Source organism: Canis lupus, chromosome 9 (genome assembly GCF_003254725.2).
Source record: "Canis lupus dingo isolate Sandy chromosome 9, ASM325472v2, whole genome shotgun sequence".
NCBI classification, from domain to species: Eukaryota; Metazoa; Chordata; class Mammalia; order Carnivora; family Canidae; genus Canis; species Canis lupus.
In genome coordinates this window covers 10619229-10641756 of record NC_064251.1, presented here as the reverse complement: position 1 = coordinate 10641756, position 22528 = coordinate 10619229, and the positions used below count along the sequence as shown (strand labels likewise).

Here is a 22528-nt window from a genome sequence, read left to right as displayed (position 1 = left end):
TACAGCTGGGGTGAGACCGCCTACTTTTGCCCTCTGATCTGTGGACCTGATATCAATTCTTTTTCAAAACCTGATTTTCTTCTATGATTTATCTTTTTTTTAAATCATGCAATTATTTCACCAAAGTATCTTTCCTATTACTTAGAATTTCCTCTGAAGATTTTAGAGCGTTAAAGCTTCTAATGGATCTTTAAAAAAATTAAAACCTTAAGAAATAATGCTTTCTAATTTAACATATGCACACATACATGGACGATCCAGATACTTTATTATGGCTCTTTGTGTGGCGACCACCCTGTGCCTACGCTCACGCCCCCCCACCTGCCAAACACTGCCAGCATCTTAGTGCCTGCCGTCTGACGTGTCTGATTCCCTCTCGTTTTCTGTCAATTTTGGTCCTAGTTACTGTAGTTCATAAATTTAAAAACTTTGAGCCATAGATATTTTCTAGCTTTCCTAAACCATTAGTTCTGGTCATTGCTATTAATTCTGTGTCATTGTACTCATATTTGTGTCAACCAGTCTGGCTTGCTTATGAGGTTAACTAATATATATGTGTGTGTGTGTGTGTGTGTGTGTGTGTGTGTGTGTGTGTATGTATATAATGGAGTACACATATATATGTAGTATATATACATATATATAATAGAAACCAAACTCAAGTCACCTAAACTTCCAAGTTTTCAACTTCAACTATTTCAACAATTCAATTTTTTTTTTAAGATTTTATTTATTTATTCATGAGAGACACAAATAGAGAGACAGAGACACAGGCAGAGGGAGAAGCAGGCTCCATGCAGGGAGCCCGACGTGGGACTCGATCCCGGGACTCCAGGATCACATCCTGGGCCTAAGGCAGGCGCTAAACCACTGAGCCACCCAGGGATCCCAACAATTCAAACTTTCAGTGTTGCAGTTCCTGTAGACTCTGACATTTAAGAGTATCAACTGTGTAAAATAGTGAGTCGTTTTTGTTGGTAGGATAATTAGAAAGAAGAAGAGGAGCATTAATTTTGAATTTATCAGCATTCTTAATGATTCTCTCTTGGATTTTTTTTGTTTGTTTGTTTGTTTAACGAGTACCTTCTGTTTCAGATGGCAGGTCAATAGCTTTTTGCCTCCCATAAACTACCAATATATTTTCTTTGATACCCCCTTTGTATGAACACTATTTTGAAGTTCATTGAGTTGGAAAAGTTGTCTAATGCTTCAAAACACGGTGCTGATTTTTTTAAAAGATTTTATTTATTCATTCATGAGAGACACACACAGAGAGAGGCAGGGACACAGGTAGAGGAAGAAGCAGACTCCCTGTGGGGAGCCTGATGCGGGACACAATCCCAGGACCCCAGGATCATGACCTGAGCCAAAGGCAGATGCTCAACCACTGAGCCACCCAGGTGCCCCTGTTTTTTGTATTTTTATGACATGGCTGTGTTTCTTCAAGACTTCTTCAAGCCCCTATATTTGTGCTTAAGTGGGGAAAGGGGAATACAGACCTGGAAAGTGAAAAATTAATCATAAATTTTGAGATGGACACACCTGTGGTTTTATCTCCTACCTCTGTCTTGGGCTGAGTGTCCAACTGGAAGAGAAAGGTCGCATTATCTATAGCCTTGGATATCTATCAGGGTATGTGTGACCCTTCCTGAGATGGGTTCTAACTAAGCATTTGATGACCCCTCCCAGTGTCCTAGTGCTGCTCCACACTGTACAACTTCATCCAGAGGGTCCACTTGTCTGTCACTGTCCTCTGATCACTGCTATGAGTTGACAGTCATCCTGGTCTGTGAGATGGACTAGAAAGCAGTAACAAGCTGACACTCTCATACAAGGTTACATCTCGAGCCCAGAGCTCCAGCTGATGTGTTCTTTTGCAATAGCACTAGAGAAACGTTATCCTTGGTGGGCGTGTGTGCATGCGTGAGGTTGGGGAGGATGGAGGCAGGGGATAGGAGAGGAAAGAAAGTTAAGGCATTTTTTCCTTATGGACTATAAAGGAAAACCCAATGATGTTCTACAAACCCTCCCTTTCTGTACTTCTTTTGAAATAGGACTCCTGAATGACATTTCCATCTCTCTTTTTTCCCCTATACATGGCTTTCTTACCATAGCAGTTCTAAAGGATTCCTGGAGTAGGTGATACTGTCCATAAAGGCCTTGTTTTGGGATTCATAATAGAGAAGTCTAATAAAAAAGCCTCCCCTTCTGGTCCAACAGACGGTTAATGAATGCATGCCTAAAAAGGAAAAACAGAATAGCCTCTTCCTATAGGTTCACAGGCTTGGTGACTGAAGGAAGTCTCTGGAAACCCAACTACTGAGTGCCAGAACCACCCGACTTCTTTTTTGCTTTTCCTTTGGACCCATTTGAGAGGCTCAGTGCCCAGCTGACCAGCCTGATGGCATGTTGGAGTGTGTTGGAGGCCCACCCAGATGGTGATACTGTCTGACTCAGAGGAACTAGCATAAAGCAGAGACCATCAAATATAGTTCCCGACTTGTTCAGGAAAAAAGAGTAAAAAGAGGCACTGGGTATTTGTTTAGCTTATGACAAATGTATGGGCTTGTGAGGCGCAATGTGTTTTTATTCTGTGGATGCGCCAAATAGCCCTTCTTGGAAACCACCAGAGGGAATTCAAATAGGCAGAAATCCTCTGGTCAGCACAGACTTCAAGCTAGCAGTTCTCAAGACAGCATGAAGCTGTTTTTTAGTGTCAGCTACGGTCAGGAGCGTGTGTTGTGGCATTTGGAAGAAGAATTAGAGCAGTTAGCTAATTGCACGCTTGAAAATGACAAGCCACTTGAAAATTCAAAAGTCTGACTCCAATCCAAAAAGAAATTGGTGTAGCTTTGAACTCCATGGTTGTTATTTTATACTGAATTTCAAGCACTTCCTATCAAACATGGAAAATTTGCTTTCCTCCGCCCCCCCCCCCACAAACTTATCCTGAGTATTTTGCTATTTTTAGCTCGTGTTTTGAAGTGTTCTCAATTTAAAAGATGGAGAGAATGGGTTTTATCAGTTATATTAATTCAATAAACAGCCTTGGATTGCTGTGTAAGTATTTTCCATGAATGCTCTCTGTACTAGTGCTTGTGGTAAATTCTGAGCCTCCTAATCAGAGGCTGTAAGTCAAGAAATAGCCTATCGGCCAGCAATCCCTGAGGTTTCAGGAATCCGAAACACTTTCTGATGCATTCATCAACTTGGGGTACTTTCCCCACATTTTCCTTATACAGACTAAAACAAAACAAAACAAAAAACAAACGAAAAACCTCTAGAGAAATTTTCTTAAACTGTTCCAGAAGTGAAAAGATAAGCTATCCTGACTTAGAATGATCTCTCCTTAAAAAAAAGGAAGCATTTACTTTCCTCGACCTGATGAGAAGAGAGAGTCTTCTTTCATTATCTACTAAACAGAAGTTCAAAACTCAGGAACATCACAAAGATCTCTGGTTGGTAAAAGAGGCCACTGTTCTAACACTTGAGCAAGAAGCTTCTTTTCTTGTCATTCCCTTGGTTCGGTTGCTGACTGATGGAAACTAGTCATGGAAAGGTGGGTCATGGTCCCCCAGGTGAATGTTAGCAGAATCAACACAGAGCCCTGGCCACAGGATTCACGAAGGTGCCTGTCACCTGAAGTCAAGCACATGAATAGTGAATGTGGATTTAAGGTTGTGTTTTCCACGATTGCTTCTGGCCAAATAGTTCAGACTATGGAGAAGACTTTCTGGTTTTTGATTTGCTTTGAACAATAGCTGAAAATTCAGGGCTTTTGTATGTACGCCGGTTTTTTTTTTTTTTTTTTTTTCACTATGGTCTGTGGTGCAAGCCGGCAACGTTCCTGGGATCACATTTCTTCTTCTGTGTGTTTCCTTCTAGGCCAACTCGCTCTTGAACTTCAAAAGAAAACTTCTGCTTCCTGGGGTTCAGGGATGTTCAGGGATAGGGAGGTGGTATAATAGAGAATGTGCACGAATGACAGCTGCATCAGCTGGAGGTGCTTCTAAGTGAATTTCATTTCCGAGCAGGGGCTAGAAGGCAGCAATGAGGAGGGATCCTCTTGTACACGTAGCCCAAGGGGTGTGCAACCTCTGCACGCATGACTTTTTTGGACTGGATCATTCTTTGTTGTGGGCAGCTGTGCTGTGCATTACAGGCTGTTTAACAATATCCCAAGCCTCCATCTCTTAGATGCCAGTGGCACCACCAGGTGTATCAACAACCAAAGATGCCTCCAGCCATGGCCAAATATCCCCTGGAGGGCAAAATCACCTGCAGCTGAGAACCACCAATAAAGCCCCTGTAGACTCTCAGGATACAGATCCATGCAAAGTCCTAAGTGGGCCTACAAGGTCTCCTTCATTTCACTCAGGCACATCTTCCCATATCAATCTGACTTTGACAGTTGATAATTCCTCTTTCTAATTCGCTCTTATTTTTATCCTCAGTTGAGATGAAACTTTCTCTCATAGGTTGTCTGGTCACTGAGGTCACTAGGTCCTAGATCTGCCCTCAGTTCCAGGTTGAAAACTTCTCTCCTCACATCTACTGTACCCTGTCTCAGGTTCCCTGGCTTCTACCCACAGCATTGCCTGGAATAGGTAGGCTGGTTTAAGTTGTTTTGGTTCAAAAGCTTTCTCACTCTCTCTCTTTTGTTTGTTTGTTTTTCATTTTGTTTTGTTTTATACCACACTTTCTCAAAGTGTCTCAACTACTTCACTCTCTTATGGCTCCATACCTTGTCTCCCCTCCTCATTATTATTAGTCCATGGGGGTGGAGCAGAGCTCATGTCACACATACTAGGTCTCATCTGCTCAAAATGATCCATTGGCACAAATCCCAGCAACCTAATGATCAGTCACGTTTTGGTTTCTTCAACTCCAGGCTATGTTCCTTTCCATCCATGATTCTGTGGCCCGGTGGGCAGAGGGGTCTGTAGGTTGCCTTGCAAACCATAGTTTTCAGAACCATCCTTCTCTTCATTCTGTAACCTGGGGTTCCAACTCCCAGTAAATCACTTCTTTTCTTTTCTTTTTTTTTTTTCTCCATTTTAAGGCCATGGGTGGATATAAGGGTGGGATGAGGATAGAGGTAAGGGGTTGGTCTCTTCTTATTGCAGTTTTGTTACTGTTGCCTCCAGTATCAAATGTCATTAAAACGTTCGTGTATATAGACAGTCGTGTATACGGGGTGGGAGCCACTCAACGGTAGTGCGTGACCACAAAGAATCTCTAAGAAGAGTAATTGGGAAGTCACTGAGTTTGCTTTCTCTTTCATTAGTCAAGAGGTTGTAAGGAAGTAGCATTACTTTAGACATTTTATGGGGATATTGCTTCTATCTTAGGTGGGTTTGGTTAGAAATATATAAAAGCAAATTATACATAAGCAAGGAGAACCAGGTATTAAAGATAGTGAAGAGATAACATGTAATGTAAGAAATACGTGCCAATTTCTTTCCCAGTACGGGTAGAGGAAATGCTGTTTTGAAGGAAAGTAGATATGTATTTTGGAATGCAATGGCTGTAGATCAGAAAAGCTAGTTTGTATGTCATTGGTAAAGCATCAAGAGGAAAAGTAAACACACACACACACATACACTCTTAGTGTTCCTATTAAGATACACTTAGTGCGATTTAAAACAATTTTATAAGTGTAACAGAAGAGGGGAGTCAGGATAGGAGATTCATGTTTTCAATACATTTTAAAGCTGGTTGTGTTTAGTCTTCTGAAATCCTAGTCTTGTGAAAATACAGATGGTTCTTAGATTTTAACGCAATTCCTTTTTTTTTTTCCGTTAGCTTGAAGAAGAATTCCAAAGAACGGCCAACATATCCAGAACTTATGGTACGTATCGTTAGTGGTGTAAACTTGTCCAAACCGACAGGTAGTAAAGGTAAAGTGACTAAGACCTAAATTATAATCAAACAATCATATTGGAAGAGCTGGTTCATTGAGAAATTGGTAACTGGAAGTGAATTAAAGCAAAAAAGACCAGGAGCAGGTCACCTTTCTTAGCAACTTATTCCATGTTGATAACCTTGACATCATATAGACTAAATGATGCCTATAAAATTTAACTTTTCAAGTTCTCAAGATACTAAGAGTCATTAATTACTAATATAAATGAGGGAAATCATGATTTAAAGGATTTCAGCAATGAGAAAAACAAGTGCTGGGTGACTCATCAGATATTTTTGATAAAATATTTAGGATTTGTTGGGTGGGGAGCTTTTTTGCTGGATGTTTAGTGAGGAAAGACTGTTTTCTCTCTCTGATTTTCACTTTAGTGGAAAAAAGGTAAGACCAAGCCTTATTCATTTGAGTTGTATTACCTCTGCATTCACAGCTTACCATTTGCACTAAGAAAAAAAAGAGTGAAAATAAGACCTTACAGTTGTTGTTTTAAAATAGTTTCTCTTAAATTATGGTAACTACAATTTTAAGTTGATTACAAATGTTTCTTTAGTATAGATGGCAGGGACCGAAACTTAGGAACTTTTGTCTATGTCGAAACACATTTTTGGGGGAAATAGGATAAAATTCTGACTGCTTACTTATTTGCATGAACTATTCCCTAGATTTGTTTCAATTATCAAGGATTTAATTTTAGCAGGGGAAGGAAGAGTTTTGTTCCTAGAGATAAGAGCAATCATTGGCACCATTTCTTCTGGGAACACAATTATTTAGCAAGCATTAAATGCTTGCTTCTATCACACCCCAACACAAGCAGTGCTCAGTCTTTAAGACCCGCTCAGGGCAGGTGCTAGAAGTACAGGTTCCTTAGATCTTTAAAAAAAAAAAAAAAAAAAAAAAAGATTATTTATTTGAGAGAGAGAACATGAGCAAGGGGGAGGAGGCAGAGAGAGAGGGAGCAGCAGACCCCCCCACTCAGCAGGGAACCCGACATGGGGGGCTTGATCCCAGAGCCCCGAGATCATGACCTGAGCTGAAGGCAGATGCTTAACTGACGGAGCCTCCCAAGCATTCCTTCCTGAGCTCTTTTAACAAAATGATGTGGTGAGGTGGCTCTGACATGGAAAAAGTATATCTTGTATTCTATATACAAACATATAATTGGCCATTTATATATCTTCTTTGGAAAAACATCTTTTTAGGTCTTTTGCCCATTTAAAAAAAATCAGATTTTTTTTTTGCCATTGAGTTGTATGAGTTTTTTTAAAAAATATATTTTGAATATTAACCCCTTATCAGATATATGGTTTGCGAATACTTTCTCCCACTTTGTGGGTTGCCATTCTGTTCCATCAGTCATTTCCTTAGCTGTGTCAAAGCTTCTTAGTTTGATGTGGTACCCCTTGTTTTTGCCAAAAGTCCACAAAGAGATGCTCATCATCACTAGGCATCAGAAAATAGGAATCAAAATCACAATGAGCTATCACCTCACACCTGTTAGAATGGCTATTATAAAAAAGACAAGATATCACAAGTATTGGCGTGCCTATGGAGAAAAGAGAACCCTGTACACTGTTGGTGGGGATGTAAATTGGTGCAGCCAGTATGGAAAAGTGTGAGGGTTCCACAGAAAAATTAAAAATAGAAATACCATATGATCCAGCCATCTCACTTCTGGGTATGTATCTGAAGGAAATGGAATCACTATTTTAAGGGGGTATCTGCATCGACATGTTCATGATAGCATTATTTATAATAGCAAAGACATAGAAACAATGTAAATGTCCATCAATGCATGGATGGATAAAGAAAAGGTGATACCCACACATACACATACCATGGAATATTATGCAGCCATAAAAAAGAAGGAAATCCCACCTTTGGCGACACCATGGATAGAATGAGTATAGCCTAGTACTCTAGCTAATAATAATGCATTGCGTACTTGAAAGTTGCCAGGAGAGTAGATCTTAAAGGTTCTTATTGCAAAAGAAGAATGGTAAGTATGTGAGGTGAAGGATGTATTGGTTAACCTTATTATAATTATTTCAGAATATACAAGTGTATCAAATCGTCATATGCGTAAACTTATACAATGTTCTGTGTCAATTATATTTCAATAAAGCTGGAAAAAAAAAAGAAGAGAAAAAGTATAGCCTGGAGATTTCAAGCCAGGGAGAGTTGCAGAAAGCTGATCCATACCATACAGGTGATAGTCACAGCCAATCACGTGGATTTTTTGGTTCTGCTGGTTAAACTTTAAGTCTGAACCATTCTCTCATTGGGGGAGCTGTAAAGGAGCACTGGGGAGAGTTTTAGAATAGACAAGGTGGTTTCCTTGGGCTCCCAATTGTCCCCTTTAAAAAGGCATCCCCTAGGACTCAGCATTCTGTTGTTGGCTGTATTTGACCAAGACTCACAGTTGAGGGAGAAAAGAAGATGGGTAATGTGGAGAAATGCTGAGAAAATCTCAGCATACTACCTGTTTGGGCTGAACATTTCCTCCTGATTTTATATTATATATATATGAAATATATATACGTATATTTTTTTCCACCCTGATTATATTTTTAGTAGCCAGTTAGGGTCTTTTCAGCCCTTTTGGGCATGCTTATGCAAACCCCCAGAGCATTTTAAAATTAATTTCACATAAAGTTCAACAGACGTGGAGTGATTTCTGGGGTGTCTTACGAAGCCTGTACTCCTTGTAAAGTTGCCTTATTAGTCCCTATTTTCAGATAAAGGAAGAGCATTTTATTTCTATATATTTCTGGCTATTTAAAATGGAAAATATTTTTTTTTCCTTCCAAGTGAACTCTTATCAGAGATTTCAGTGGAACACACTTAAGGAGAAAAATGCTGAGTTCTAGCTGAGTATACATGGGCAACTGATAATCGAATTCCACCTTTCCAGTATGTTCTAATGCTGTGGTCTTTCATGGTCTACATATTAACGTTACAAAGTCATGTGTATCCCCCCATCTCTTCCCCCCCCCAACACACACACACACACACACACACACACACACTTCTTTTTACGACACTAGTCTGTGTGCTACTGGAAATGGACTTGCCTTCTAAGGTTATAACTGCTCTCTGCTTTCCTGTGGAATTGAGGTTTTTAAATGGAAAATCTGAGTCCAAACTCTTTGACTTTACCATTGGGAAAACACATGCTGAGAGACTATTGTTTAAATTGTAGGAGTTGGTGAAGAAGGGAGAAAAAAAATCCTTTTTTTTTTTCCAGGTAAAGGGCAGTATAATTAAGGCCCCAACCCAGACATGTGCCTCTTATAGAAATATCAACTGTTTTCCCTCTCTAACTTGGATTGAAGGGTGTACATGCTTTCACATCATCTCATTTGCTTGTTCTCTCAAACTCCCACTGGGGGACATGACTCAGCAGGATTTGTTCCTCCAGAGTGAGGACCGGCCAACTTTTTCTGTAAAGGGTTAGATAGTAAATATTTTAGGCTTTGTGGGCTGCTATTCAGCTCTGTTGTTTTAGCATGACAGCACCATATTCAATACGTAAACAGATGGTATGGCTGTGTTCCAAAAACCTCTATTTCACAAATGGGCAGTGGGCTAGACTTGGCCCCTGGAACATTGATCGTTGACCCCTGCCCCAGATAATAACCACCAGAAATGATAATCAGGTGATGCAGGTGATTGCTCAGCCAGGCCATTATGTTCTTCAAATATCCGGGAAGTTCTAGATTGAATCCTAGTGTTAAGCAAGGATGCCCGAGCCCATAGGAAATCATAGTCTTAAGGGGTGAGGTGTTGTGTAGAAGATACGGTGACCTTTGGTGCTTGTAGTTTGCCCTGATGTTCCTGGTAGTGTGTTCTTGGGTCTCCATGTTTTCTCTAGGCACAGCCATCGGTAATGGCCTCCCTTCCCGTACCTGGCACCTTTTTTGAGCAACCCAGCCTGGGGATGAATCCATGGTACCTCATTTGCTCGCCTCTAGTTGCAGGCCTTGCTATTCTTGGTTGATTGCTTATAGAGGGGACTGGGTTCCCTCCCAGCCTTTTACAGTCTCAAAACCCACACAAGAGGGCGAGTCACACTTTCCATTTTGACATGGTTGCCTGCTTTCCCTTCCCCCTGCCCTCTGACTCTCGCCGCATTTACCCAGAGAATAACCTGAAAGATGTCTGAAGGTTTTTTTTTTTTTTTCTTAAGGACTTCTAGGTCAGGGTATTTGATTCATTCACAGAGTAAGCCTACATTCACTGAGCTCACAGCCAGAGCAGACCCAGAGGCAAGATGGGGCTGGCAGGCGTCAGAGGTAGCCATTGAGACGATCTGAGGTTTGACATGCCCTGTTTTGATAGTAAAGACTTTTAAGTACATTAGAAGATCACCAAATGTCAAGAGGATGTGGGAAAGCTAATGAGCATGATGGTAAAGCACTTGGTAAGTGTGCTGTGTAAGTGGTTAGTAATCAGAAGTAATGCTGCTGTTTATTTGTGCAAGGAGTTGAGGGTGAAGGACCCGGCGTCTACAGCTTCAGTGGATATGGTGGGTGTGAGGCTCTGAGCCAACACTCCACCTGGATCTTCCAGATGGGCAAGAGCACACAGCCTCTTTATCATTTTTTGAGTCACGATACTTACCAGGGACCACCTACCTTCATTTGGGTTTTGTTTCTTTGTTCCTTTCCCATTTGCATTGTTTCCTAAAACTTCCACGGGTGGGCACTCGGTTCCCCACAGAGCTGACTCATCGAGCCCTGCTCTGTCAGGTTTAAAACAAATATAATTAGAAAACCTACAGCGAGGCAATGTGAAGGTTATAAACCAACATCCCCAAAGTCAGGGGGAAATGGAGTGAGTCATCTACATGTCTGCATGCAAAAGTGCTCATATGTAGCCGCTCTCAACATAGTCACTGAAAATAATGCCACCAGACAATCAGGGAGGTGGCCGTGACTGGTGTGGGGGGATACGTGGCACTAGGTTCTATCTGAAGGAAATCATCCTTTTTGGTTTGTTTGCTTCATTCTGTTTCCACTGTGACAACTGTGGTTCGTGAGCTGATGTATCTCCTTTTAATTAGAGGTGCGAGGTTCCAGGGTGACAGCTGGGAACTTACTGTAACAAAATTGAGCCTTCTGGGGAGGGATGTACGGTGCAGAGAAAATGTTTTGTTCCCTTCACAACTGTTTTGGAATATGTGGCCTCTTGGACTCACTAGGTCTATTCCCCCAGCAAACTGATAGCCCTGGTATTTTTGTAAAGTTTGCTTAATCTGAGCTGTGTGGATAGAGACCATTTCTTTTTCTTTTTTTTTTTTTATGCTTTTCAATCTTTAATCTCCAAGTTGAATTTCTCTGCACATACCTAGAGTTTGGCAGTCTACATTATTTTCCAGATGGATCAACTCATCATCAAGAGAGACATAGAAGTATAACTCGTGGCTGTCGATGTGGCTTACAGCGTGGCTTTGTTAACTGTTTCTGTCCAAACCAGCTCTGCAGGGTCAAGGGCAAGCAACGCCTTGACCGTTTCCTGTGCTACAAAATTGGTTTCTCATTCCACCATCCATTTCCTGAGAAATGGATGCACAGAAATTTATGAAATTTCTCATTATTTTTTCACTGTATCTGTCTACAATTACTTTTTTAGGGGACGGAGTTGTTTGTAAATCAAGAGTTTGGACTGTCTTTGTCAATCCTTGTATTGACCTTTTACCACAGGTGGGATTATTGTTTTGGAAAGCAATAGAAACTCTAGAGGAAACAGATATCAAAATGGGAGGGGTACGGTGAAAGATAAAAGATAATGTTTAAAATGTCCACATCACTCCATGCGTGCTTGATTTGGGAAGAGGTAGTAAGAGTCCAATGTAACCCTGACAGGGGTATTTGAATGTGTTTAACAAACACATCTGTGAAGTTGCTAATCTCCTATATTGTCAGTGGTGAATATTAATACCATGTGTTTTTCTTTTTCCTTCCCAGCAACATCCGTTTTTCACCCTACACGAATCCAAAGCAACAGACGTGGCATCTTTTGTAAAACTAATTCTTGGAGACTAAGTACCGTGGACTCAATCGGTTGGCCCTCCTGTGGATTGGTGGGTTTTACAGGGTGAAGAAGGTTCACTAAAGCGCCAATAGAAACTCATCTTTGAGATAATTTAATCCTGCCTCTCAGAAGGTTTTTTTCTCCCCATTTTCTTTCTTTTTTTTTTTTTTTTCCCCTCCAAAGGGGGCCTTGGAATCTCTAGTATAGAATGAACTGTCTAGATGAATGAAATATGACAAAGGCTTAGGACTTAAAAAAGGTGATTAAATATTTAATGATGTGTCATATGAGTCCTTAAGCTTCTCAGACTTCTCTTGTTCTTTATGAAATGAATGCATTGGCCCTGGTCAAAAGGTGCTACAGTAGTGATGAATTTGTAAGTAGATCTGTACTTTGTCCCATTTATTATTTTAATATTTATGTTTAAGCGCTTGGTTGAAAAGATTCCATTTTATGCAAGGAGGGAGATACAAAAGAAAAGGTTGGGTTGGCAATATTTATAGGCCTTTTATTTTTGAAGTTCAATCGTGTCTGTGGTCCAGAAGAAATTATTTAATATGCATCTTTAAGAGTATTATAACAATATCAACAAGGAGCTCTTCTTGTAAAATACCTGTTCCAGCTGTTGTGGCTGCTTGCCATGTCCTCGGATTTCTGCTCTCAACTCTTGGGTAATAACCACATATTTCAGGTGAAGTGGCAAAGTATCTTGGTCATACCCTTTTCCTAACTTTGGAAAACATAAAATCACTTTGATCACATCTCAGAATCACAAATTTGGTTCTCTTGGCATTTGTGGTATTAATGAAATGTACAGTTCGTGATGCGATTTTATATCACCCATCTATCCTATGTGTGTGTGTGCGTGTGTGTGTATTTGATAAGTCACAGGCTCTGCCAAGTAGCTTCTGTAAACATCTCTAGTAAGGAGGACGTATGTCACTTCTGAGAGGAAATATCATGTCGAACCATACAGAGAATTGGTGCCTTCAATGTGTAAGCCCCAAGCATTGACTTGGTGGCAATCCTGAACATACCCATTTGCTTTCTTCTTTGTTTTTCTTGTTCAATAAAGAAGCCTTACTATTAATGGGAGGACTGCAATAGAAGAAGATGAAAGTTCTTTGATAATGTGAGGAATTAATTTGGGGGAGGGGGGTTGAATTCATTCCTTGGAATAGATTGCCGAATTTCCACAGGTTGAGGTGAGGCCGTATTTTTTTTTCCCAGCAGCACACAGTAGCTTGTCCTGTTGGAGGACGCAGTGCCACCGTGGGTCTCTGGCAGGTTGACAACACAACAAAAGCTCTTTCTCGTGGCTATGTTTGCCCCTAGGTTCTCTAGTTTCCCTGAGGAAAAAAAGGAGTGAAATGATCCAGGGAACATATAGACTGATAACCTGGAAGCATTGCTTTTGGACATGGAGTTGATAATAAGGCTGTTCTTGAAGGACAAAAGGAGAATTTTCATTAAAAAGGAAGAAGAGAACTCACTCTGATTCTTTCTTTGCCTCAAGTTCAGAGATTCGGAGATAACTGCTCCCTAAAATCCTCCCTTCTTCCCCTCTTAGATTTTGAAGTGCTGTCACTTAATCTTCTGTGTCTGCGTTTTCCCCTTGTTCTTGACCTCTGTCTAGCTCGTAGCAGTAGCCCCGACTGAGTATGACACCTCCATTCACTTCTTTGTATCCAGTTCCAAGACATACCTGTTGGATCAAACATAGTTTCATCTGCTCTCAAGCTCCCTCTGTTCTCATCTCTTTCTAGCCAGAAAAGGTGGATGAACCTACCAATTATGGTCATTCACTTTCCCACCCACCTTCCTAAATCTGGCAGTTTCTCTCTTTGAGGTCAAAAGGAAAAAAAAAATAACAACCATATTCTTTCCATTGTCCATCCTTCTTATGAAAAATAGCAAGTAGTAGGGAAAAAAATCAGAGGTCATAACATGGACAGCTTTTGGTGAAATACGTAAAGCAAAACACCTCTGGTCTAAGTCGGATAAGTCTTACCTGTTGTAAAGTGAGGTTTCTACTTAGAAATATTCTTCACCAAGTGTGTCCCCCTGTGCATTCCTCTCCAGTTTGTGAGCCCAGGGCCTAAACTTGCAAAACAATTATACGGAGGTAGAGGAGGAGTTAGTCAATGGTTCCCAGCCTTGTGCACACTGGAATCACTGGGAGCTGGTGAACACTTCCAATGCCAGGGTTGGGGTTTCAGTGGTCCAGAGTGGGGCCTGCAAATTGGTATTTTTTTAAAGATTTTATTTATTTATTCATGAGAGACAGAGAGAGAGGGGGGTGGGGCAGAGGGAGAAGCAGGCTCCATACAGGGAACCTGATGTGGGACTCGATCCCAGGTCTCCAGGATCAGGCCCTGGACTGAAGGTGATGCTAAACCGCTGAGCCACCTGGGCTGCCCCAAACTGGTATTTTTACCATGCTGTCTGTCATTCTGATGCACAGCATGGTTGAGGACACTGGGCTAGTACTCTGAAAGAGAGAATTGACCTACAACTTCTTTGGAACGTTGGCAGAGAGAAGCAAGAGCCTCTGCTTCTTTCCCTGTCCTCTCGAATGGGGACATCTTTGCTGCTGTCAGAGACAGCGCATTCCCAGAATATTGATTTGAAACTTGGGATACATTTTCCCCATAGAAATTATGTGCTCCATGGTGATTAGATGTCTTCTGTGCTTAAAGTAGAAGGACTTGATCGTCTTCTAAGTTCTAAAATATGTTTTTTTTTTTTGAGAATGGTGTTCTAAACTAATTTTAAAATAAAGATGGAGATGCATAGACCATATTTAAGTTGATACAAGTTGGAAGCCTCCTGTACATACATGCAGGTTGCTCTATGTTAACCTGTTCGTTGTGTATCATTATTGTTCTCTTGCTTGTGTCTTGTTGGTGTGCTTTTTAATCGCGTACCTTCCTTTGCTGTTGATTGGTTCTGTCACATTGGTTGTTGTTCTAGTCGAGGACACGAGATACCCATTAGCCTCAGCATTCGGGGAAGCCAGCACTGACACTAAAAGGGTCATGAGAAATGCATGTGCATTTCTCCACATGCACTTGATTTAGTGTCTTAGGAAAGTAATCACAAAGGAGGCAGAGTGGGGCTAATGTTTTCATGGTTTTTAACACTCAGAATGCTTCTGTTTCCCAAGGGGCTTTGTCAGCTCTGCTCATGGAAACTACTGTTTCTTCCAACGTTGTCTAACAAAACGCTTTATCTTCAGCCTGGAAGTGCAGTAGATGCCTAGTGCCTGACTTCCCGCCTCAATGCTTTCTTGGGCATGTGACCTTCACAGACCTTGAAGGGAAGATTCATATATTTATAGGATTCACTGGAGTGGGTGGTCGGATCAAGTAAAATGAATGAAACCTCTACTGTGCTGGGAATGTTGTCTTCTTAATGTCTGTCTGTGACTTAGAGGGCGATTTGTTGGCTTAAGGGAATCTTCCATTTTTATTGCATTAGCATGTAGAGGGTGCAGTTTTTTGGGACCCCAGAACATTTACATACTCTGATGGAAAATTGCCAGAGAAAAATCTAGGAAGAAGAAACTACCAAATAAACCCTATTAGAATAGAAAATAAAAAAAGATATTTTATTGTAGAAGTTCTGTGTTCCTCTCGTCTGGGGTGTGTGTGTGTGTGTGTGTGTGTGTGTGTGTGTGTTAGCACTGTTAAATATGCTGGCAGCTGAAGATACTCTTTGGTTTGGTTTGGCTTTAATTGGGGTACTCTGGATTTCTTTAGGAATCTGTTGAAAGCTAGGACCTTTTCCTTAGGAAAATGCACGTGGTACATGGAACACATAGTTTTGCAAACATTTTTGTTGAGGGGAGGGGAGTCCGGTTTATAGACCCCATCGGATCAATAACCTCCGCTCTGTAGAATGTGGACTGTGACATTCTAGACCAAGACTGGCAAGCTTTGTCTGTAAAGGGCCAGATAGTAAATATTTTGGCTTTGTGCTTCACCAAGCTGTTAGAACCACTCAGGTCCGCTGTCGTAGTGTGGAAGCATCTGTAAACAATACATAAATGAATGAGCATGGTTCAGTGTCCCAATTAGATTTTACTTACAAAATCGGACGATGGGCTGGATTTGGCCCACAGGCTATGGTTTGCCACCACCTGAGCTAGGCCATCGAATACAAAACTCTAATTGATGAACTGAATTTTTCCACTTCGTGAGTATTTAGCTCCACTGCTGTTGAGGTGGATTAGGAAGATGGACATAGGAAATGAAATTGGGAAGAATGGAAGACTGTTCAATCCCATGGAAATTGCCTCTTAATTGTCTCGGGTAAGTATTTCTTGCCCGGGAAGCCAATAGGACAGTTTTCCTCAGATGAAATCAACTACCTCCTTTTTCCATTTCGATACAGTAACCGGCATAACTCATTCAAACTTGGAAATAAAAGGTCTGCTTCTCTTAGACATTCTTGTCTCTTAGCTTTGCATTTTGTTTCTCTCTGTGGTGTGATACTTGTGCAGGGGGAGTCATGAACCCAGGCATTAATCACTTGGTTTTCCTTTTCTCTGACCTGCATTCAGATTTGAGAATTTGGGAGGCCACAGTTATCTCAGAAGTAGAAGACAGATAGAATTCTTAAAACCTTCCAATTCATCCCTCTGAGCTGTTTGGCCCTCTTTCAAGAAAGTAAGGCGGTCACGTGTGGGGTCAAAATACTTGTTCGTAGGTAAGACTCGGAGCTCCAGGCTCTCACTGTAACAGGAAGGGACGTAGTCTTTCTCCTTGAGTACTATCCTAACTGTCCCTAAATTTCTATTCTAAGGGCCTGATGCAAGATGCTCCCTTTCTGATGTGATTATCTTGGATTACCAGCCCTGGTTGAGTTTCTGGGCTGGGCTGCCTAATGAAACTCTCTAGTGAAAGCTTTGCCTTCCCTCTGGGACCAGAACACTGTCCTTTGCTTTCCTTATGTTGGCACCTGTTCCCCCTTGCTGTCGGATTGCCATTCAAAGACCGGTCTGCCACCTAAGCTGCCTAGCTCCACTTTCTTCTTCCGGAACAGCCCAACACATCTCACTTGATGCTGTAGTCTCTTCCTTATTCCAAACATTTTCCTTCCTGCTGCATCATCAGGCAAACGTAAATTCTACTTAGAAGGACCCTCGGAACCTCCTGAAGGGCATATTTAAGTATTTGATCTGGCAGTTTACCTGAAGGAATGTTTTCTCTTTGCCTAGGAAAACAAAACCTGAATTCCAGAGGCTTCAAAATGAAATTCTCCTTCTGGGGGAAACACCTTGCTCCCAAATACATCACTCACCACCCATTCCTGGTGTCTTCAAGGAAGATATGTTCCTTTTGCCCAGGTTTAGAGAGGCACTGTTTATAGCCATGCAGATACAATTCTACCATTGGGGGTTTTCTAATGGAGTCATTTGGAATTGACATGTAATGAATGTTGGGGTTTATCTTTTGAGCTCCTGACCCAAACTCCTTTTTCAAGCAAGATTTCTCTCAAAGCCTCTTTCCTATCTGAGGTGAAGGGGACTGGGCCTTAAGTAGAAATTCAAAACAAGGTCAAGGACTTTGTGGTAGGGATATTTTAAAAAAAAATCCCCTCTAAGACAAACATGTGTTAATAGAATTAAAAAATATCCAACCTAGTTCCCGGGGCTGTCAGGATCTTGACATCATTTGTATTGTCACTTAAACTAGGACACAGAACCCTTCATTATTGGGAGTTTACGGTGAGATTTTGGGAGATTTGCATTGTATTTCTGTCTTGGAATTGTCAGTATGGAAAGATTTCTTTGTGGGCTGTTCATCTTGATACATACAGGCTTCCCCCCGGGGTCCACTTTTGCATTTTTTGGATTCAAGGTCTCTTTCGAGGAATGAAGCTAATGCTCTTATGACTTGGAGACTGATTTCAGGGAATGCACGGGAATGATCAGGCACTTACTTGCATCTTAATGTAGGAAACAGAACTTCCTAAGTAGTCCCCAGAGTTTGTGGCTTTGACCAGGCCACCTGGTCTTTCCTGGTTCCCTTGATTGCATTTGCTTATTACTCCTCTGCCAGGCACACGTGACCTGGGCTGACTCAACGCTTCTGTGGAAAGGAATGGATCCAACCATTTTCATACATCAAAACTCAGATTTGGCAATTTTGCTTTGGTTTGACTACAGGATTCTATTGTTCCCAAATCTTAAAAACGTAATGGATGTCTAAGAGGACTTTTAGCAAAACCCTCATTCAAAATGTAAGACCTTCTATATAAGGTCTTAATAAAACTTCTCCTCATCCTGTAGACAAGGACTGCTGGGTTGGTATCCTTTCCTCTGAAGTAATATTCTGTTGTGGCCAGAAATGAGCAATTAGCCTCATTTGGTCACTACAAACGTTCATTGGAGTCCACAAGCAATTTCAATAAAGCAAGTCAAGGTCCTGCCTTAGGAGATTGTCTTTAGACTCTGGACTTTAAGAGTGAACAGTGATGTGGAATTATGTTTGGGGGCTAGGAGAAAAGATCCATGCAAAGAGCAGTGCTTACCGAGGGTCCCCATGGAAGAGCAAGCTGATAAAAGAAGCTGGCAGTCAGGTGTATTCCATAACTCATTTTCAGTATTACCATGGACATGATCTCCTATGGGAAAGCCTAGCAAAAAGCCAAACGTTAATTTTTTTTCCTTAAAAATACTGAATTCTAAAGAAGATTCAGAGAGCAGTACTGATTTGGATCTCAGAAAATTTTGTTTCCTTAGTATTACTGATTCTACAGAGTTACCAATTTAAACTGATGACACCCAGGGGAAAAAAAAAGATAAATGATTAATGGCATCACAGCATTTTGTGAGTATACAACCCATTCGTCAGCTACCCACAGGGTAAAGAAATATGTACACAAAACTAAGCCCCTTAATTTTTCATTCTGGTGGCTGACGTGGACAGAAAGGTGGACACCAAAGTTTATCTGGTGTGCAAACTTTGTCCACAAGGCAGAGGACTGTGAATGTTCTGAGGAAAACACTACAGATCTTCATCCGAAGGGGAGAATTTATAATCTTAAAACATAACACTCAAAGCTAGTTTGAATTTTCAGAAGCAGTGCATTGTGTGAGGAAAGTAGTTTTATTTTCTTCTGAACTCAAATCGTCTGACCTAGTGTGTGTTCATAGTGTGTGTTCAGTACTTGGGGAGAGAGGTGTCGCGAGCACAGAAGTGGTTTCCAGATTATGTTCAGTGTTACCCCTTGGAGGTCTCTTGTCCAGAAGGGAAGGAGAAAACTATGTGATGAAGGATGGAGAGTGTGATGCCCATCTGAAAACCCCATCAACCTCTAATCAGAGTACTTGGCTACCATTATCATTCCCCTTAACTGGAAATTCTCTGTGGCTATTAAAAGCTTGGGAACTTGGGTTGAAATGACTCCTGGAAGACCTGCCAAAGAATCTGGGAAATAGTAGCCAACCATGTCTGTATGGCCCTGGCTTCTGCTATATTCAGGATGCTAACAGGGCTTGGCGGCAGAAGGGCAAAAAGAGAGGTGGCCATTTATTTAAATTTTTAAGCATGACTCCTCTGAAAGAAAATGCACAAATCAATACGTGATGGCCATGCACACAGACTCTTAAATTGCTTAGTTTTCTAAAGTGATTGCAGATAACCTGGTCTCAGTGGTAAAGAGGAGCGAGACTGGGCTCTTGATGGGCGGTGGAGTATCCAAATTTCTTCATTTGCAGAGGCAGGAGTTGTAATTTTTGTTCATTGACGTGTAGGAAAAAGTACAGTTTTGGCAGAGAGAGGGGTCCTATGTGAGAGTCAAGCTGACGATTATCCTCACTGGGTTTCACAGGTGGAGAACAGTAGGGGGAAGCCAGGGCAGCCTTTGGAAGCTGAAAACGGGTGGGTTATCTGTTGTGAGCTCTACACAGGGCAATTCTTAGGCATTGATGGAAACATCAGGTGCTTTCTACACACACACATACGGTCTGTGGCAGCTTCTGATCGTGGAACTTGAGCTGCTAAAACCAAATTTAACAGGGGAGGTTTTCCAGCAGCCAATTTAGAACTCTATGTGTCAGAAAGTTACATTTGGCAACCGTTTGCTGAGTTCTTGGCCAATCTCTGTGTAAAAAACCACCTGAGGAGGTTCAATTAAGAAAATTCAGACAATTTATCTGTCATCATACCCCTGTGTTTAGTTTCTTTTTCAGTCTCAAATTTATTTTCTGAGTGGAGTGATTTCCTATATGAACTGAAATGATGAACTGATGTTTTAGTAAAATAACAGGTATTTTTTTTTTACAGGAAAAAAAGGTCTTCTCTATGTCATTAACTTCCATAATTGGAACTTATTTCCTACTGTACAGAATCATCACATTAGGTCATTTAAAGCTGAGAAAGGTGTTAGGGATGCAGTTCAAATTCTTTATTTAAATACACATACATGTTTCTGTATATTTTGTGTAAATCCTGACAGGATGCTGGATGTAACTTCTGTACAGAATTGAACTTTACAAGAATTTTAGTAAAATAGGCGGGCTGCCCCAGATTCCTTCGTGCTTTTGTTTCATCTTGGAAAATGCTGCTTCCGGTTATTTAATCTGGTCTTTGTAAGGAAAACACACACACACACACACACACACACACACTCCCCCCCTTACATTGTGTGGATTTTATAATAGACCATTTTTATTTGTATATATGCTTGTTTTCCTGCGCTGACCCCCACATTTGTTTGTAAGCCATGTTTATTGTGAAGATAGCTATTGGGCAAGTGGAAACATGCCTGGTCTTTACAATCCCCTGATGCTAAGAAAAAAGTAATTCCATATGTTAGGAGGCCCTGCAATCTCTTCCTAATACCTGAAATATTATGAAAGGATATGTGAGAGGTTGTGCACCTCAATCATTTGAAACTGATCTCTAACACTGTCTCTGGAAAGTGTAAAATAGCAGAATGACTACCATTTTATGGATTCCTTCATCGATGGACTCTCCCATCTTTCTTGCTATGTATAACGTGATGCTAGCTCTCCTTGGTGGGAATCATCTCTTCTTCATAGATGGCAATATCTTCTCTTTATGAATGAATCAGACTGAACTGTCCAGTATGGAATTCATTAGAAGTTCATAGAGTAAAGACCTCTGAAGGATGTGGGGGGCTGGGGGGGATGTTCCATGCCTATGAGGTGAATGTGAAATTGATGCTTTGGCCCTGGGAACTTTTTGCTCATAAGCTGCAGAGGCAAAGAAGTCGGGGAGTATGTACTTCATTCTCTTTTCCTATAAGGAAATGTGTGGGGCTGCTCTCTTAAGGCAAAAACATTTCTCACCATTGTCTGGCAAAGGGAAATTATGAATATCAGTTGATAACTTCAGTCAAGCTCTAGGACTGTACTTAAAAATACCTGTGTTGTGGGGAAGCATGCCTTTTGTTGTCTTTGCCGTATTGGCTTTGGTGGCCACCATGCATTTTTATTTTAGCTTAGTTTTCCTGTTATCCAGGTTGTGTGCATTGTTGTTGCTGTTGTTGTTTTCTCTCTCTCTTTTTTTTTAAATATTTTTTTGCTGTTGTTGTTTTATTTTGAACTACTGCTCATCATAAGTGGTGATGTTATCTCAAAATCCTGACACCAAGGAAATAGCTAATGCGCAGGACTTGGGGTAGATGAAAGCATCGGTGTTGATGTAGGTTACGTTTTGGCAGAGTTAGCAGAAATATACTGAACTGAGGGGGATAATGTGGCTTTGAAGACACCATGTTTGTTTTTAACATTTGGAGACGCCACCTGTCCTGGGTCCTTATTCGTGGGAAATTCATCCTTTCATGCAAATACCATTGGCAGGGCATACTTAACAGCCTGGATGCCTGGATAACAGCATCACATCAGTCAGTAAACAAGGAATTCTAATAATTCCCAAAGGTGGGGGTAATTTTGCCTCTTATAGATCATTCTGTGGTGAAGTTTCCAATCACGGCATCTTGTAAAAACTGTAACGTTATTATTTTCCTTCTCTTTTCTGATCTAAGAGCACAGTAAAGGAAAAGTAAAGTTCTGATGTGATACAAAATAGTTCATTGACTCTGTGTTTTTGACCAAGTAAATGGCTGAGATGTTGAACTAAGTGGTTGTTACATGGTTCACATGGTGACCTCAAAAGGAAAATGAAATTGGGACATTAAGTCAAACTTGGACTCCTCTGTTGATGAGGAGCTTAACTTTGATTTCCTATCTCAGGATATTCTTCAGTTTCATACTGCTGCTGAGGAGGAAGGAGCAAGCCGCAGACACTGTAACGGTCTCCGGATGTTTGTGCGTGTGTATGCAAAACTTCACACTGTGTGTGTTGTGTTCAATGTTGTGTCAATCTATGAACTGACTCAAACAACAATTTGAAGATACAGAAGACAAGAATAATGGCAAAAGACACCCATCCACCTCTTTTTGTCAGAGTGCTTGCTATGACCTTCATAGCTAGGACAAATACCATAACATATTCAGGAGCAAGGTGTCCTTGAAAGAAATGGTGTGTTGATCTCATAAGAAAATGTACAACCAATAAAAAGACATTTAAAAAAGTG

At 41.0% G+C, this 22528-nt stretch overlaps 1 protein-coding gene across 5 annotated transcripts in view; it reads left to right on the top strand.

Annotated features, from left to right (window-relative positions):
- MAP2K6 (mitogen-activated protein kinase kinase 6) overlaps window positions 1–22528 on the top strand; it is a 121488-nt gene extending 98960 nt beyond the window's left edge. For 4 of the 5 annotated variants that reach the window (XM_025436494.3, XM_049113953.1, XM_025436495.3 and 1 more), the window contains 2 exons: window positions 5806–5851; window positions 11890–12717. In XM_025436494.3, coding sequence (XP_025292279.1) covers window positions 5806–5851; window positions 11890–11967 — 124 coding nt within the window. In that variant the 3' untranslated portion in view covers window positions 11968–12717. Of the gene's footprint in view, window positions 1–5805; window positions 5852–11889; window positions 12718–22184 lie in introns of those variants that run through there. The other variant, XM_025436493.3, reaches the window with a different exon arrangement.